The sequence below is a fragment of the Gadus morhua genome, chromosome 1 (assembly GCF_902167405.1).
Source record: "Gadus morhua chromosome 1, gadMor3.0, whole genome shotgun sequence".
NCBI lineage: Eukaryota > Metazoa > Chordata > Actinopteri > Gadiformes > Gadidae > Gadus > Gadus morhua.
The window spans coordinates 10,496,253-10,514,928 of NC_044048.1; the positions used below are offsets into that span (position 1 = coordinate 10,496,253).

The following is an 18,676-nucleotide window of genomic DNA, read 5'->3' on the forward strand; positions in this document are numbered from 1 at the left end:
CAACAATGTAAGGCATCTACCACTTGTAAGTCTGCTACAGTTTAGGATCACACCTTTCCACACCCCTCCTTGCATAAAATACTCAATAAGAGACAGACTCAGAAAAAGTTACAATGTTTTAATGTCGATATAAAAGTGTCTTACATAAAGCACTGGTCATCATAATCTCTGGAAATGTAGTTACCTAAAATCAAATATATATGTATAAAAAAAAAAAATAGCATTGGCCCTATGGAACGCCTAAGCATATCCCCTGGAATATAAAAACACAACTTGGTCCAAAGAAATATTTGATCTTTACCTAGACTAAATTCTCACAGTAATCTCCATTTTATTTAAGAGTTTAAAACCATAACCTGCCTGATTCAAGACACAGTTGAACCCCATACTTTTGCCACAGAGTATTCATGAATATAAATATTGATTTCAAAGTAATGTGGAAATAAAAACAGCATAGAAAGACCACTATCAGTAAATAGATAATATTTGGTACTTATGTCAATTTCTACACAACCTTTCCCTGTAAAAGCCACAATCCTCTTCTCTTCTCCAATGTGTAGTATTTTGCGAGATCATCTCAAAATGCTTAGATATAAACAACTTTCAAGTTTATGGTAAGAAGTAGCATTAACTCTGCTCCGTAGATGTAAACACTGCTGTGAAACAGCTTGTGTAGTCTACGTTCAGAAAGCCTGCATAGTTGAATAGGATTCAAGACCAGGGTGACCGTCATGATGATCACTCTGGTCCCCCAGCTCAAAGACATCTCAACGGCCCCCACGACATATTTACATTCCTCAAACCCTTGGACTCTGCGGAGCGTCTGTGGTGCGGGCGGGCTCTCTGGGCTAGGAGATGGCACAGTTTTTGTCTTTGTCCTTGGCCCCCAAGCTCTCGGCCTGCCTTCCCCGCCTCATGCTTCCCCGGAGACCCCGGTCCCTCCCCCCCCCCCCCTCCCCCCGCTCCCCCTTGGCGTCTTCCTCCTGTCCGCCCGTGGCCTGCTGCTGCTGCTGCTGCCGCTGCCTCCGGAGCTGGGGGGGCAGCGGGATGGGCTGACCCAGGAAGAAGCCCTCCTCCTCCGAGTCTGAGGAGGAGGAGCAGGTGGAGCAGCCCTCCTCGTGTTTCTGGTGGCCCTGCTGGAGGGACAGGGAGGGGCCGCCCTTCCTCTCCCCTCTCCTCCTCCTCCTCCTCCTCCTCCTCCTCCTCCTCCTCCTCCTCCCCCCTCCTCTCCAGTCCAGGGCGTCGAGCCGCGGCCGGTCCGACGGCGTGCGGCGGAACCGCCTCTCGGTGCCCAGGTGGAGGCTGGAGTCGGAGGTGATGCGGTTGCGGCTCACACCGCGGCGCAGGCTGCGCTGCTGGTAGCCGGATCCGTCTGTGGGGAGACGAGCAAATAAAAAAAACACATGTCAATAGATAGATGTTCTTTATTGTAAATAATTAGGATGAAGAACGTTTGGAAACAAACATCACGTGACGCCATTGATTTCAAAGTTGTATGCGAGTCATTCTGGTCCGTTTTAGAAAAAAATGGCATAAAGGATGAAAGCAAAGAAAATGTATCTGAGCTGATAGGTTGGAGTTATTTGAAACGAAACGGATTGGGACGGCAGAAACAAGTTGATACTGCAGGTTCAGGTCAAAGTGTTACGCACCCAGTAGATCCATCTGAGGAGGAATGCCCTTCTTCAGATGCAGCCTGCGCCCGAAGCCTTCCTCCAACTCTTCCTCATCCAGACGGCCGTCCTCCCCCTCTCCCGCCCGCCCCTCCTCCTCCTCCTCATTCTCCTCTTCCTCCTCCTCCTCCTCCTCCTCCTCGTCTTCATCCACAGAATAGCTGGAGCTGATGGGCTCTCTGAAGCTGACCCGGGCCGCCCCGTTGCGGGCCAGCGGAGGGGGGCTACTGAGTCGGTCCTCCGGCGGGGGGGAGACTCAGCACGGGGGAGTCGCAGGCCTTAAAGTCCCGGGCCTTGGTGGGGAGGGGGGGCGGGAAGTCGTCTGGGATGGCAGGCGGGAGAGGGGGGGACTCGGAGAGGGGGGCGCGGCTGACATGGAGGACCGGCGATTGTTGGGGAGGGAAGACTGCGGACAAGGCGAGAGAAGAAGACATTTTATTTGATTCCATTTTTCCCCCGACACACTTCAGGTGGTGGATGAACCACACAACAGAAAGCAGTCGTCTTTACTGCTACAACGAGTAAGACGGGCTTTCTGGATTTCCTCTCACCTGGTCGGGCAGGACTGCTGCGCTCCACCCAGCTCCTGCAGTCGATGGCGGTGGACGTGCCTCTGGAGTGCAGGCTGCTGAGCGGGTGCACGGTGTGGCCCAGGAGCTCTCCCTGGGGCTCCAGGCTGCTCAGGGACGGTTTGGACCCGCGCTCCCCAGAGGGCAACCCGTAGTGGGACGCGTCTCTGGGCCACGGCGGGCCGAAGCCGTTCCCCAAGTGAATGTGAGGAAGGGGAGAGTACGAGCCTCGTAGGTGGGGTTGGCCGCTCACCAGAGGCGCGCCGTTTTGAGGAGAGCAATTAACACCTGTTGATGTGGAACAAAAAATAAAACATAATTTTTTTTTGGAAATATTTAACTCTAATCTCTCGTGACCTATCATAAACATATCATGCATATGCAACCGTTGAACACACCACATGTTAGCATACCTTTATTCTCCACCCCCGTGTGAATGCAGTCCTTTGCAAGGGTAATGTAGAGGTTGGCTCCCCCTAGTGGTGCTTGTGGAGCACAGCGCGGAGGATGCCTGACTTTATCGGCCCTCTCGCAGCGCTGGTGCTGCGGGGACCGGCTCTGGACGGCCGAGTCGCAGGAGTCAGAGTTGTTGGGGTCCTCTCCCAGGGAACAGGCCCGGGAGCAGAAGATGAGCCCCCCACGCGGGAGGAAGGGACGCCCCAGCAGCGCCAGGCGGCAGCGGGCGCAGCAGAAACAGGACTCCACCGCGTGCCAGTGCTGGCCCTCGTACGTCATCTGGCCCTGGTCGATACCTGGGGACGTTTTTAGTTAGAACATGATCAGAGTTACACATCATCAGTCAGATGTGTGTTTAGAAACAGTGTGTCGCGACAGGGGCACATTTACATTTAGGGCACTTAGCAATAAGTATATTTGTCAAAAGAAGGAGAAACAATACATCGCCGTCGGTACAGTAAGGATGTTCATAGAAACAAGTGCCAAGCACTCAATCCCTAGGTTACCCCCATCACCGTTTACAACAAAGATAGGACAAGACAATTCTATCAACACTTTCTTTCGGAAACACACGGCTACATGTGTGGGAAGAAACAGTCTTGGGAAGGAACCAACGCGCTGGTGCGTGTGCGCGTGCGTGTGCGTGTGTGCCTGTGTACCGATCTGGTCCCCGCAGGTGTCGCAGTCACTCTGCGTAGAGGCCCTCGTAAGTCAGGAGCAGCAGTACGGCCGGCTCTCCCTCATGATGTAGCGCAGGCCGGCCCAGCGACGCCTCGCACTCAAAGCAGCAGAAGTGCTTCATGTGCCAGTGCCTGCCCTCCGCCTCCGTGCACTCGTCAGCAAGGATGATCTGGGAGTGAGCGAGAGGCAGAGGCACACGGAGAGTGAGAGAGACGGATGGAGAAGGAGAAAGAAAGGATTATTTCATCGATGGTGCCGCGCGGCGCGTCTTGATCAGAACTCGACCCGTTCTAATTATATTCCTGATGGGCTCTGCCCTGATGATCGCTACCTCGTCGCAGGCCTGACAGCGGGGCTTGAGCCTCTCGGCGTGGTGCCGTCCGCAGTAGATCTCCCCCTCCTGGTGGAAGTAGATGAGGTCCACCAGCAGCTCGCTGCAGGAGGCGCACTGGAAGCACTGGGGGGTGCCAGCAGCTGCCCTGCCCCCGCCCGGTCCCGCAAACACCGCAATGTCCCGCCGCTGATCTGCCGCTCGCACTGGGGGTGGAGAGGGGAGGGAGGGGGTGCTTAGGGAGGGTGGAGGCGGATGGTAGGAAGCCGTGGGCAGGCTCCTGTTCTGTTCATTGCAAACACGCCGTTCACCCCCAAACGTTTTTTTTTTTTTGGTCTCTCGGGCCAACAGCTTCCCCCACCTTCTGGGGACAGCACAGCGATTTAACTTCCGGGGTCATAGAAAAAATACATTCTTCTTTCTTATTCTGCCATTTAAGAACAACCCTGTGGCATGGTGCTTGCCCTGCTGGTGCTTCAGTGTTCAAACCTCTAAGAGGGATGCACCCATCAGGTGTCTGTAGGCCGATCCCCATCACCAATCTTTTTTTTAATGTGTGATCTGCCGTTCCGATGCAGATCACAGCTTCTTTTTTTTTTTAAACCTTAGTGAAATATATATTAGGATGTTTGTTATAAAAATTATTATGTGTTGATTATATTATGGCTTATTTAGTTAGTATTATACAAGTGTTGGCACTGTTTATTTGTGCTGGGTTCCGTTAAGAAAATACATAATGTGCACACAGAAAACTGCAGATCTTAATTTGAACTAGGGAAAGCAGGAATCACATGCTCTTCTGACCGTTTCTATTGGTTTAGAAGCGAAGGAACTATTAATTAAATGGAACATCCCTCACAAAGGTGAAGGAATCAGTGAGATTACTGTTCACTGGAACGAGTTGGGCCAATACACTCTCTCTCGCGCCCTAAGGAAAGGAGCTATAAGGGATAACACCATAAGATTGAAGTTTGATAATACACACCCGATACAGATTAAATTAATCATATTATTGAATGTAACATTAGCACTTGGGACACGCTCTGCACATAGCAGTATTCAAGCCAGAGAACAGGATGGCTACAAGGAAGAAGTGGGTGTTGCAAAGCTTTCCATTAGAAATAATGAAATTAGTTCATTGGTCATTATGGTGTTGTATGTTTATATCGAATAAATAGTCAAACTCATTGAGTTTGTCTGTGATGTTGCGCAAGCCTATTATCCAGATATACAACTGTGTTGCGCATAGGCCATCAATTTACAGGCTGCAAGCCTCGTGTTATGATTTTAAGAGTTTTGCGCATGCAAAAAAGCACAGGGAGAATGAAGCCTGGTGAGATTAGTTATTGCCTCCTATAACCGAGACCAACGATAGTGGCCGATAAAGACGATAAAGACCGGTGGCTGATCAATCGGTGCGTCACTAATCTTAAACAACACTGCCCCGGCGAGCGTACCTGCTGGCAGACGCCCCCGGTCATGGTGAGGGGGGAAGAGGCGCACCATGCCGCGGCCCAGGTTCTGCCTCTTCCTCTGCTGGCTGAACAGACGCAGCTCCTTCTTCTCCTCATCGTCCAGGGAGTTGCAGTACTGGGGCTGTAGAACACAGGGGTCTCCAGTCAGTCCTCAACGACACACTCCCCTATTAGTACCAGACACCAGATCAGCTAGTGCCACTCAAACCCGTGTTATTTATTCGGAATTCAACACTAACAAGTTTATATTTTGTGAGGTGAGGTGTAGACGACAGGGAAGAAGGAAAATACAAATGGGGGACTACATGGAAAGAATCATAGACCAGCCAATACAAGGCTTTCGTACATAGTTGGCCACTATAAGGGTGAGCCACCTGGCTAGGATAATTGTTTATAGCCCGGATAGCATCAAGCTATTCTAAAACGTAGAGAAACAACCAAACTCCAGCCTGGTCCTTAGTGTGTTCTGTACCTCACTGTCATGCGCGGGCAGCTGGTGAAGCAGCTGCTTGATGCGGTATCGCTCTCCGGGGCTGTTGACGTAAGGCACCCGGTCCTCAGGGAGACAGCTGAAGTACTGGTACACCTGCACGGGGAGAGAGAGGACGGGGTTAGCCTAACATACAACCACCACTGAGAGAGAGCTGAAGTACTGGTTCACCTGCAGGGGGAGTGAGCGGACTTTAAAGCCGTCATACATCTATGACTTAGAGATGGATTTAATTACTAGAACGAATAAAGAACAAAGGGTGACGCAGGGGAACATTCTTTAAATATTTTACGTTTAGCCGTGTCACCAGTAATTAAAATGTGCTTTAATAATACCGTTTTGACACGCGTTAAAGTGTGTTGGACTGGGAGCAGGAGTTTAAAATGGAAAGCGATCTGCAACCTTTTTATGGCCGGCACCTGAATAGATCTTTATGCAAATGTTTATTCAAGTATGATATGAAGTCTTTGCTCATTTGACACTTTCTGTGCATTATGAATGCTCTGTCTGTCTGTCTGTCTGTCTGTCTGTCTGTCTGTCTGTCTGTCTGTCTGTCTGTCTGTCTGTCTGTCTGTCTGTCTGTCTGTCTGTCGACAGTCACCTGTTCAGGCTTGAGCCCCGGCGGGACCCAGGCGTACTCCTCGGAGGCGCATCCCGAGTCGTCGTCGGAGATGGAGTGCCTCTGGAAGTCCGACACCAGCTTGGTCATCATCTTCTCCAGCTGTCCCGGGACGGCGCGCACCGCATGCTCCTCCCTCACACACTTGCAGTGCACGCAGATCTTCCTGCAGGCACAGAGGAAGAGGGGCATAGGTCACGATGATGATGATGATGATGATGAGGACGATGATGCTCTGCTACACCTGATTTTAAATCAGCATTCTACTTTAATACCCGTGGTGGGACTAATAACATGTTCTCCTACAATCCTCTCCTGGCATCGCAGAGATCAGCATCTATGACTCATGTTTGACTAGGACATGTGTAATGTTCCTTCATTCTTCCTGCGATCAAACATAACTCAGGTGCACACAACATTCTGACACTGAGGTTTCTCCCGTTCAAAAAAATAATAACCGAGTGCCAATCCTTCTGGTTTATCACCTCCACTTTAAACCCTCCCACAGTTCAGTCAGAGCGTCTCTCTGAAACCCGGGCGTGGCTTTGCTGCTCATCCACACACAAGCCTGGAGCTGTGAGACACAGCGTGATTTATGAACTCTTTTTGCGATGACCTCTCATTGACTGTCAGACCCCGTCCACAAACACATTCTTGAGACCAAGTCGAGGAGAGTCCCAATGACTACAGCAGCAGCCAGGTGGCGCCCTTCCAGGACAAACATACAACATAAGCAAACTCAAACTAACACTCTACACAATCCTCGGTCCACAACAGCCAAACCTGACACCCGAGTCCCCAGCGCAGCGTTTCACAGAGAAAGGGACGTCACAGGATCTGTCCTGGGATCACTATCAAACAATGAGTTACACACATCTCCCCGGATCAGTATTAGGACGGCCGCAGTCCCCCCCACCGCTGTGAGCCATCAAGAAGGCAGGAAATGAGGTCACAGTTGTAAGCCCGAATGTTAATCTCATGGTTGTGAAGCAAGAGATAAAATATTTAAATAAATAAAAAAGGAGATGGGGGACTTTAATCTCCGCTGCGGCCCGGAGAAAGACGACTTTAATCTGTGGTCGGCCTGCATCTACATGCAGAGGGACAGACAAAGAATGGGCATAGAAAAGATGGCTCAGTCATGTGTGCGTGTGCCTGTTGACAACGCAGCGTGGCCACATGTGGTGTCTGTGAGTCCATCCCCCCCCCCCCCCCTCTCTCATCCAATTGCATAATTGCAATGTCTGCCAGCTGGTGGCACGAGGTCATCGCTCACAAAGCTGCTTGACTCGACGTGGGCGTGCACGTGTACACACGCTCGTGCACATCCACTTGATTGAGCTCCTCGTTCAACCCTCTGGCTCAGATTCCTCCATCCATGCGCTCCTCTGTTATTATGGTCATAACTTTGACAAAAAAATGAATAAGTAAGTGCTGTCTTGGGATGCGTGTCACTGTCTGGTCTCCCGCTGGCTGGCGGCGGCTTTCATTTAGTCGCCGTCAGTCTCTGATAAAAGGGGAACCTCAGAGCGTTGATTACAAGACCAGCAACAGGAGGAAGAACATGTCGTCTGTTGAACCCAGCAACATCAGATAACCCGACTATGGCAGTTGTAGTCCTTCTCCCATCCGGGAACCATATATGGCCATCGCTGTCAGGCAGGTGGTACCGATAGAAACAAAGGAAAGCCTCATGGATTGGCTCAGTTTAAGCCATGCTGGCAACTGCCAACCATCTGGGTGTGATTGTACAGTGTGTGTGTGTGTGATTGTACAGTGTGTGTGTGTGTGTGATTGTACAGTGTGTGTGTGTGTGTACGTGTGTGTGTACGTGTGTGTGTGTGTGTGTGTGTATGTACAGTGTGCGATTGTGTGCGTGCGTGCGTGCGTGTGTGTGTGTGTGGACATGGCATTAATGTCCAGATGGTGAAGGCGGACAGCGTAAGACCCCGACCTTTTACAATAGAGCCATACGTCTCCTCCCACACTTCCAGGATCCCTGGAGCGATCCTGTCACATGAGACGGGGCTGACGTCATCCCCAGTGTGGCAGGGCTCAGCATGCTGTAACTGAACGCTGCGTGGACCCGGGACGTGTGGACTACAACAATGGCTCCCTCTGCGCTTGTATTGACTGTGTGTGTAGGGTTTGATATGGGGTTACATTGTAATTGTAATTATATGGGACACGCATATATTGCACATGGCAGTATGAGGTTAGATGACCCTTACAAAATATTAGAATAAGTCTTTACAAATACAGCACTAGAAAACAAAAGCCCTCTGCACCAATCTTTGGAACCTGAGGAAATGGGTCTGTGGACTTTCTCTACTATAGCATAGTACAAATCAGAACCGAGGACAACAAAAGCTTTTTCCAAAGTATAAGTTCCCCAAGTAAGGATTGGATTTATAAAATGTCACCTTTAAGATAAATGGTCCCCTTTATTGTGGTGCAATCATAGGAATTCTAACTGACGATGTTGACTGATGGATTCTGCTTACAAGCTGATTAGTTATGTGGAAAGGCGATACGTGAAATGCAGCTTTATCGATGTATATTGCTATAGTAACGCATATGGAACATACAACTTATTTGTGATGTGATGGGGGTCAGCATTTCATAACAGTATTATGAAGCTACGTTTAATTCAGATATTCAGCTTTTGGATCGTATAAACCCCTTAGCTTCTTAACTTGAAGCACTAAACTGAAGGCAGTTATAATATAGACAGACTCAGGTCTGCCGTCTTCTGTTAATAATGAAACTAAACACCTACCTTAATGAAGCATAGAAAATAAAAAACAGTATTCCTGCCTCTCAATGATACGCACACGCCCACAAACACACGTTCCGCTATCCCGGGTGAAGCCGTCCTATGAACATTATCTCTCCAGTGCCCACCATCACCTCTACATCCCAGTCATAGGGAGCCACAGAGCGCCTCCTGTTCCTGTCCTCAGCAGCAGGACGTTCAAAAGGCAAAGGAAGGCCTCATCTTTATGACCCCTTCCACCCCCTGGATTCCCCTAACCCACCCCCAACATCCCCACATATACGGGCAAGCCTCTCCACGCGTCCTGTTCTGATGCAGGGGGCGTTTCAGAGTGGGGTTCTAAGGCAGTGCCAACACACCGATGCCTGGCTAACTCGCTGTAAAGCGGGCAATCAAAGTGAGGCTTTGCTCAGGCAGATACCTTTGTTTACTAAAGCGACTGCTAAACACTTGTTATACCGACCGCCTGCAGCTAGCACAACGCCTTTGAAGATATCAAATCGGAATCAAACATATTGCAACGCCGCTAACCTCTAACCACGCCGCCGCAGCCCGTGACTCACAGCACACGGGCTCTGGTCCACGTTAACCCTCTCCACGTCAAATGACTGGAGCAGGCCGGATCCCTCGGCTCGCTGTGGTGGGAAGGGAAATGAAGACGGGCAGCGTCTCCGGAGACGCATCCGGGCGGCAGCACCGCGCAGACGGCGTGTCTTCTGACATGAGCCCACCTCAGGCCACGCAGACACAGGAACGCCGGGCAGGGAGACGAGACGACGCAACATTAACTGGAGGTTTTCCTTTAATGCGTTGTGTCTGCCGCCTGCTACGCCGAGCCCTCATGTATCCGGCCACTCAGCAGTTCATTTACCGACTCGTCAAGCAATCCCCTTTGACAAGTTACAAAGTCGGACAAGTAATGCGGACCGACGAGTTACACTGTGATGCATTTACTGCCTCTGAATATGCAGAGAAAAAAATAAATAGGATTTACTCAGTGAAGCCTGAAGGAAGGTACGCTGATTAGTGCTGCTAAAAGAAAAAAGGAACACATTCGACAAAATGCGTGGAGGAACCCGCCCAAGACAGACCACCTATCCCCCCCGTCGCCGCGTGGATGAGGGGAAGCTGGGCCAGCTCGGGATTAACAGATGGACCCGGGTTCTAAGGAGACTCAACTGCTGCCAATTAGGCTTCTAGAGAGCTGGGTGCAGGGCCATCCTGCCTCCCAGCGCCGGCCCTTCAGACGCTCTCGGGGCCCAGCAGGGTCGGCCGTAACTCAATTCTTCCACCCCCATCTGCACCCCTCCCACCCCACCTCCAACCACCACCAGATTAACTGCAAGCGGATGAAGATGGATTGCAACCCCCCCCCCCCTCTAATGGAGCAGACCAGCTGAGCTAATGGCCGCCCGGTTGGCTGATCTGCCTCCGTTAGGAAGACGGTGCCAACGAATGGGTTTCTGAAGTAGAAGATTAGATGCCGTTTCCACCGAGTGCCGTGTTGTCTGGGGCCTTGACCTCCCGTCCCTCTCCATCCGCCCCTGCTCATCTGGGATGGCATTTCGCCCCCACCCCCCCCTTAAGATTTGTTTCGGTGACACTGAACCTAAACTAGTCAATGATAGGTATGAATTTCCCTCAGAAAAGGTATTTTAATGTACACTTCTAAACATAGTTATTTTAAGGTTCAGACGTCAGCCATGTTTGTCTGGAGCTATAAGCGATTGTAGACATATGCCCGTGATACACAACATATGGTAAATTGACACCAAAATAATGCCCTGATTGTCTTGTATTCAGGACTCCTGAATCACCCGGCCCTGCATTAAGCCTTTGTGTTTGGGTTGACAATAGTCTAAACCTCGACTCTGGTTCCCTCGCCGACCTATCCTGTACAGACTCAATAAATCATAAGGTGTTTATAGTCAGCGCCAACTCAGAGATTGAAGGCAGGCCGGGGTTGAGGAATAGCTTCAACCTTGGGCCTGGGTAATTCCTTTTATCAGAGAGCCATTTGTCAACGTGTTATACACCCCTAGTTTACAACGCAGTACATTCACATCAGGAAATGCACAATTGCTAGAGTACTGAGGGAAAGAGAGGGGGGGGGGGGTGTGTGTGTGTGTGTGTGTGTGTGTGTGTGTGTGTGTGTGTGTGTGTGTGTGTGTGTGTGTGTGTGTGTGTGTGTGTGTGTGTGTGTGTGTGTGTGTGTGTGTGTCATTATCAAGGGAGATTTAGGACCCTATCACAGAGTAATCTGATTAAGGTGATGGACAGGATTAAGACCCACCAATACCCCAGACAACTGGGGATCAACCAAAGAAGAGGATGAAGAAAGGGGGTGGGGGGAATCAGAAAAGCACCCCAACATCCTGAGAGGCTTAATGAAGATACTCAATCCATATGCTCTTACAAAAGCTGCATCAGCGTCAAGGTCAACCATCTCTCATTGCTATAGTTCATCTGCCCTCAGATGTCCACTAAATTCTACCCTAATTGGCCCTAAAGAGTACCCCCAGCCCGACCATGTGGGATACGCACGTGATGCTGACAAGTTGGCATTGTGTTGTTCGATATAGGGTGGGCAAAGTGAAGACAGTGATGGGTTATGTTAAGAAAGATCAGCTGGAGCCACAACTCAGTTATAAAAATATACAAATGCTATTGTATCAAACCTTTTAAAATAGTGGGGAAACGTAAAACAAAGAAGGCTTGTTGTCGGTAATGATCCCCTCTAGCACTTTAATGTAAACTTAAGCAGAACTAAGTGAGGTGGACATGGCTGCTGTCAGAGAGAGGGGGAGGAGCTTAGTGATACTACTACTAATACTACCACTATTAATACGGCCCTGATGACACAACTCAGTGGGTTGGGGGGGGGGGGGGGGGGGGGGGGGGGGGGGGGGGGGGAACATGTGCGCCCCGCTGGGATCGTGTTGGTTTTCCATCGCATTCCTACTATGATGAAGACAGAGTTTGTCTAATTTCAGCAGAGAGCGCCAACGGCACGGTTACGGCTCTATGAGGAGGGCCACGGGCGCCATGTTTAAAACCCAGCGCAGCACACAGGTGACGCTGTCATCCCCTCCGCTAACTTAAAACACATGTCAACGGAAAAGATTCACCATGAAAGCGGTCTAGGCGTATATTGTTTCTGACTTGATGAACTGATACTGGGGTACAACGTTATGAACACGGTTCGACACACACTTCTACAACTGCAGCTTTACTCACTGTAGTCCCCTACATAAGCTAACTGAGTGTTAGCTTACTGATGACCATAGTAAACAAATCCCTTAAGCCAACTTGCCACGCATGGATGCTGTAACATAAGAGGGGCCGGGGGCGGGGGGGGGGGGGGTACGTACCTCCAGCCATGCACGCTAAAGCCCGGACACTGGTCGCCGCATCGCATGCAGGGCTGCCCCTTGTCCGGGTCCTCCTCCTGCTGCTGCTGCTGCTGCTGGACACAAACAACAACACACTTATAGCTGAGTGTTGCCGAGTAACACACAACAAAGATATACAGATTCAGTGACACCATGGCAGCCATGGGCGGTGTGCATACAAGGCCTGGGAGTGGCTGACAGGGGGAGCATGAACCTGGGTAGCAGGAGTTTGAGCCTGGCCTCAGATCCATGTCCCACGGTCTGCCGCAGCCTTTTTATGTTACATAGCCGGTACTTTATGCTCATACATAGTTTGTCAGGAATGCAATGCGCCCAGTACACCAAGTGTTTGCCTGTGTGGGCTGCTGGGAGAGGCATGATCGGTGAAGATCAATCAACTTGTTAATTGATTGTGATTGAGTAATCAACCCTTAAAATGGAGGATTCAATGGCGTTCATAAACACTGGGGGAGGAATACCATTGCAACCTCTAGCTGATCAAAATACATGGGGTATATTATTTTAGGGCTTTGCCATGTATGTGTGTATAATGACATAAATTAAGATGAACAACCTCCAGAAATTCTTCAGCCTGAGAAACGCTGAGCCGTGCATCCGACTCCAGCCGAGAAAACAGTTTAGTGCTAAAACAACTACCTCATGTATCGGCTGCTACCTCTATCCCAGTGTGTGTGTGTGTGTGTGTGTGTGTGTGTGTGTGTGTGTGTGTGTGTGTGTGTGTGTGTTTTAGAGATGAAAGGAAGGAAGCGGCGACAGGAAGAGCACTGCACCCTTTCCCTCCCTCGCCGTCTCCCGTCTCTACTTTCCCTTCCTCTGCGCCGGCCACTTGCCTCTCCCCCTCTCGGTCCTCTCTGCCCGTTAGCCCCAAGCTGGAGGTTTCATGGTGGATTTCTGAACACAGTTTTTTGTTTAGTAATCACATTTTTGCTGTGTGTGATGTGATCCTCCCTCATGTTGAGTCTTTTTCCCAAATTTTCATTGGGACTTTCTATCGCCCCAGGATGTGTAGGAGCCGACAGGGAGAAGTCAACAGTGGGTTCCAGTGTCAGTGTTCTGATGTCTCCCTGCACTAGAACACAGACCAGCATGCACTGTTCAACTGATCAGGGCTGGGAAGCCTTGGGTCTGTTGTCTAACCCAGACGTTACAGTATCCATGCAGGTGTCAAACACAGGTTCAAAGAAAGGTACATCATTTTAGCTTTCAAGTACAGAAAGCCACCCACCCACCCACCCACCCACCCACCCACACACACACACGAGAGACTTCCTGTTGAGCCATGTTTGGATGTTGTTTTCAACCACACGCAGCTCATAAAACGTCATTGCATCGGTCTGAAGCATCAGCAAAAAGTATAGTATAGCCTGTTTTCCCACAGAGATTTTGAATGTGAGTTTTTATTAGAGATTACAATAGATGCAGTGCAGTCCTTTAACTTTGAAGCATTACTGTTATCAACATCAACTTTGAGTTTGCTCAGCTTATCAATATTGGCAATGTTCATGCACTTTTTGTGGCGTCAAACTACGCAATCGTGGTATACTTGAAAATTTTCCTTTGAAGTAATAGAATATTAGTCCTAAAGTAGACTGTAAGGTAGGACATTGTCATGCTCATTGTAATGTTGCCTAGGAACAATCAGTAAACAGATACTGCTTTAAGTAGGGGAACTACACTTTTTCCAAAGCATAAAGTATACACTGTAAACTAAATCTCAAAAGTAAACTCAAGACCCAATAGAATGAATAAATAACACAATCCATGCGGCCTCCCATCGGATTAGGAGACAGCCTGCTCCAATTAAGGATGATGTCATGATGCACTCGGGCTGTGAGAAATAGTATTTGACTCAGAGTGTTTTAATAAACCTTTTCTGAATGGATAATGAAAGAAAGATGAAGGAAGCGTGGAGGTTGTTGTTCTGGAATCATGGACCACCCACTCACCAAAACTTATCACCAATAAGACTTTTTACTATGTATTTAATAGTGCAAACAGTTGCGGTTACGAATACTTTGTAACACTTGAAAAGTGTGTCTTTCGAGACTTTGACGTTCTTCTAGCGGTCTATGCTACGCTTCAACATCACTCCAGCTCATCCTTAATCATACATTTAAAGTATATGTCTTCAAAAATAGATATTCAGTAAAGGATGCTATGCACTTGAATGGGAAAACCGTTTACATACATCTAAAATCAAGTACAAAATATGTTACGTTGTTGTCCAAGTACACGTGAGAGAGATAATTTTATAGTTAGGTGGACAGTTCAAATGTGTTGTTTTGGAAACATCAGGTTTGCATCTGCTTCCTAAAGAAAGAGTCAAACCCTGCTCAGCTGAGGGAAGACTGCTGGATAGACAAAGGGCTACAGGGAAGGAGACAGCCCTATCTGTAAACAGATCCTGAGGTGAACAAAACCAGTCAGGCTGGTTGTAACACAGCATTGTGATTACGGAGCAGAGATGTTCCTTCATCTCAGTACAGTGGCCAATAAGATCATCCGATAAGAGATACACAGAAAACATTAACAATCTCCAGGTATCTAACGTTTTGGGCCCCCCTGAAAGCCTGTTTTAGTCGAATGGACATTTATTGATTCTGTTAACCCCAGCATGGTTCTCTTGCAGACTTTCCACCACTGGATACCTCCAGTCACCGTGCACTACTTTATCTTGTATTCTTCTTGTTAATGTATGTACACATGCATGCTGCAATGCATGCTGACCTGCATGGTCTTCTTCAAGCACATTTCCTTTCAGCCTAAGAGGTAATGTGACGTGTGTGGAGTCCAACACTGGTCATGGGTCTATTGTTTTCTCAACACAAGGACGTGATGGGAGGGGTGGTAGGAAGAGAAGCGCTAAACAATGCACCAAGAAAGTAAAAGTCAAGAGGTTCACACTGGCTTGAAAACATCCATGCCACAGCCATGTTTAACTGATTTCTTACATGCATGTTTCAGGGTAAGGCATCTCCAGATCTTGGCCACACACATGGCAATAACATGTCATTTTCATTTGTAAACACACAAATTATCCCAGTTTCTATGAAGAACCACTGACTGAAAACTAAAACATCAGGCTATTTGTTCACTTTGGCTTACAGCATGCATCTGCACAACTTGGAAATATTAGTGTTTGTTTACACTATTCTGTACTGTTTAAATTAATAAAACACACACACACACACACACACACACACACACACACACACACACACACACACACACACACACACACACACACACACACACACACACACACACACACACACACACACACACACACACACACACACACACGAGTTGATTCATCGATTAACTATGAACACAAACCTCATTGATTCTTATAATAGAAATAAACTATTAAAGGTTTTAGACTTTAGTAAGCTGTTTAAAGTTTAACTCTTTTCTTGGCAGACAAAACAAGGAAATTTAAGAAACTATGTTGGGATGGTGAAAGTTACAATGGCCCCACTGCTAATTGCCATTATGTATCACTAGCTGTAACCTTAGTCTCATCACTACACAAACACTGCTGAAAGGGGCCCGAGCCATCTCTGTGTCAGTTGTATGCGATCGCATAGCATATTTTAAATACATCTATTGCACGCATGTATGCATTGGTTACCATGGCGAGTGGCGACCAAATATAGGCAGAGGCATAGCTAAGAGACTTTGTTGACACCAACTGCTGCTAGCTGTAAACATGACAATCAACAGGTATGGATGGAGGCATCAGATCACTGTCTGTGCTCTGTTGAGTAAATTCAAATCAAAACATCCAAACAGACGTGGTTCTTCATCAGAGAAAAATATCTCCATCCACGTTTCACGAGATCAACTCCCTCAACAAGTACAAAGAGTGGGTGACTGGTGGTCACTGTGGATCTGTTCAAACCGAATGACGTCACAAAGAAGGCTTTAAACCCATAGTTAACCACTATGTGAAGTTGCTGTCTCGGCAGCGCTTGAAGGGTTAACCATTAACACAGAGGTCGTGGGTCACAGGGCCTGTGCTGCCCCAGCACGTTGGCTAGATACACCTCCCCTCGCCGGACAGGACCAAACAGAGCTGTGCTCTGGAAACACTCTCCGCCGTTTTCACTCTGACACAAGGGTACAAGGATTCTTTCTGTTGCGTTTATTGAGACACCGGCCTCCCGCTTCTTAGGATAACTCATGATGACACACCAATGTTTTTCAGCATGTAGCCTTTGCTAGGACGTTGTTCCTACTGGAACGTTTTTGAATGAAACCACTGAGGATTTACTTCGGACACAAATATTATGAACTCTTAAGTCCTAAATATTACCACTCATCCAAATGTATTACATGAGAACCCTGACAGATTTGCCAGTCTAACTTACTTAATTTGCTTTAAGTCAAGTGTTACAGACCTATTAGTTTCCAGGTAGGGTACTAGGTACATATATAAACATGAGGTTTGACATGTTCCATATAAAAGTGGAAACCGGACGCAGGGATAATATGAGAGGTTTAGCACATTATACTGTAAGCTTCAAGGCATTCTACTGAATAGTTGTATGAAGTTAGAAGTCGTTTTGTATACATAGATTTAGTTCTCACTAAAGATAACACTGCAACCCAGTGAATATGTGTTTTTAGGTGGAAACGGTAGGCCTATACAAGTAACGTGGTTTCCAAATGGCAGAAACCTCTCCTCTCCAAACTCCTGTCCAGGTGAATTCCTATGACGTCAGTGTTTCTAAACTGGGCGCTTTCAATGATTTATAAAACAAAGAATATACAAGTCTGTAACGTTTCTGTATTTAAATATGGCAACACGGTTACTTTATTATTAACACACATTTATGAAGATCGATGGAAATCGTTGAGAAATGGTAGACATAGTAGCCAGGTAAAGGTGATGGCGCATGGACGGGGTTGTGTGTTATGGACCAAGTTGACCAACACACTTCATTAAAGTGAGTTGGACAATATAGAAATATGAAGGTGGAATTCATTGTACACATCTTTAATTGATGTTTGATCCGTAAAACTAATAAAACACACGTTTACATGTAGCATAGTTGAGGAAAATAAAGAAAACACACTTACCGAGCGGTTTGATCGTCGCTTTTTCGATCCGCGAGAGAACATGATATCGGGTCACATGGAAAAGTAAAAGGTGGGCTATACTCTGTAGCGAGGGATTTAACTCAATAACCCCTATACAGTCAACTACACGCCTTCTCCGACTCGTCCCATGCTGTTTATTTCTCGTCTGAAAAACTTTAAGCAGAGTCAATCATTATCCAAAAGTTAGGCCCGCATATTCACCGCAGGATTCACCAGCCCTGTGTACCTGGACTACACAAAGGAGACCCTCCTCCGCTACACCGGGGGCTTGTCTGCTGCTAAGTTTCGTAAATCATGGTCCTGGGCATACTGCGCCTCCGAAGAGGTGTTCCTCCTCCATCTGCTCCTACCTGAAAATGTTCCATTTCCAGGACGTCTGGACAGTGGGAGGAGTCGGGAATATGGATCTCTGATTCTGCCTTTTGACGTGATGGATCCAAATGCGGTCAAAATTATTAATTTTGTTGATGTTTTTATGTTGTATTAATTCTATGTGTTTATTATTCATGAGTCAAATGAATGTCCTTGCATAGCCAACCTCATTTGCAGATTTAAAGATAATTTGTAAAAATTAACCCTATCCAACATGAATATATACGCAATCGTGAGAATGATTGTCACCTGCCTCCATTTGATTTAATAACCTGTACTTTGACGATTCAGAAATGTAACCATGCTTAGGATTTCGTATTCGCCTCTGTACTTTTGTTGTGGAAGGAAACAAAGAACACAAGTAAATGGTTGACTGGCTCCACCTAGTGGACATATATTGGAATCATACCTTTTCGCTTATCTTATTGCAATGCTAAAGTTATAAACCTTATTTACTTGCTCAAAAACGTTCTTCACTTGTTCCAGATCGAGCTCGAACTTTGCTTCATATTCATTTAAGCGAAGCTCGAACATATAATGCATCATATGTTCAATCCAAATCCTAAATCTACATTTTATAGCTAAACCTACATTTTATATCGAAATCGAAATCCTATATCTAAAAGCTAAATATTAATCTACATCCATATCATAAATCAGAAATCTACAATTCAAATCTACATTTTGTCTGAATATAAATCCTAAACCTAAATGCTAA

The 18,676-nt window shown here is 47.5% G+C and overlaps 1 protein-coding gene across 1 annotated transcript; it reads right to left on the reverse strand.

The window, feature by feature from the left end:
* Nucleotides 1–98: 98 nt before the first annotated feature.
* Nucleotides 99–17,975, reverse strand: prickle3 (prickle homolog 3). The gene is given in 16 exon segments (XM_030365060.1): nucleotides 99–1,372; nucleotides 1,653–1,957; nucleotides 1,959–2,079; nucleotides 2,225–2,530; nucleotides 2,656–2,994; nucleotides 3,358–3,457; nucleotides 3,459–3,548; nucleotides 3,711–3,842; nucleotides 3,844–3,864; nucleotides 3,866–3,916; nucleotides 5,168–5,200; nucleotides 5,202–5,306; nucleotides 5,658–5,771; nucleotides 6,277–6,460; nucleotides 12,442–12,536; nucleotides 17,566–17,975. Coding segments are annotated over 16 exon segments (2,562 nt in total). The 5' UTR covers nucleotides 17,608–17,975; the 3' UTR covers nucleotides 99–848.
* Nucleotides 17,976–18,676: the final 701 nt, after the last annotated feature.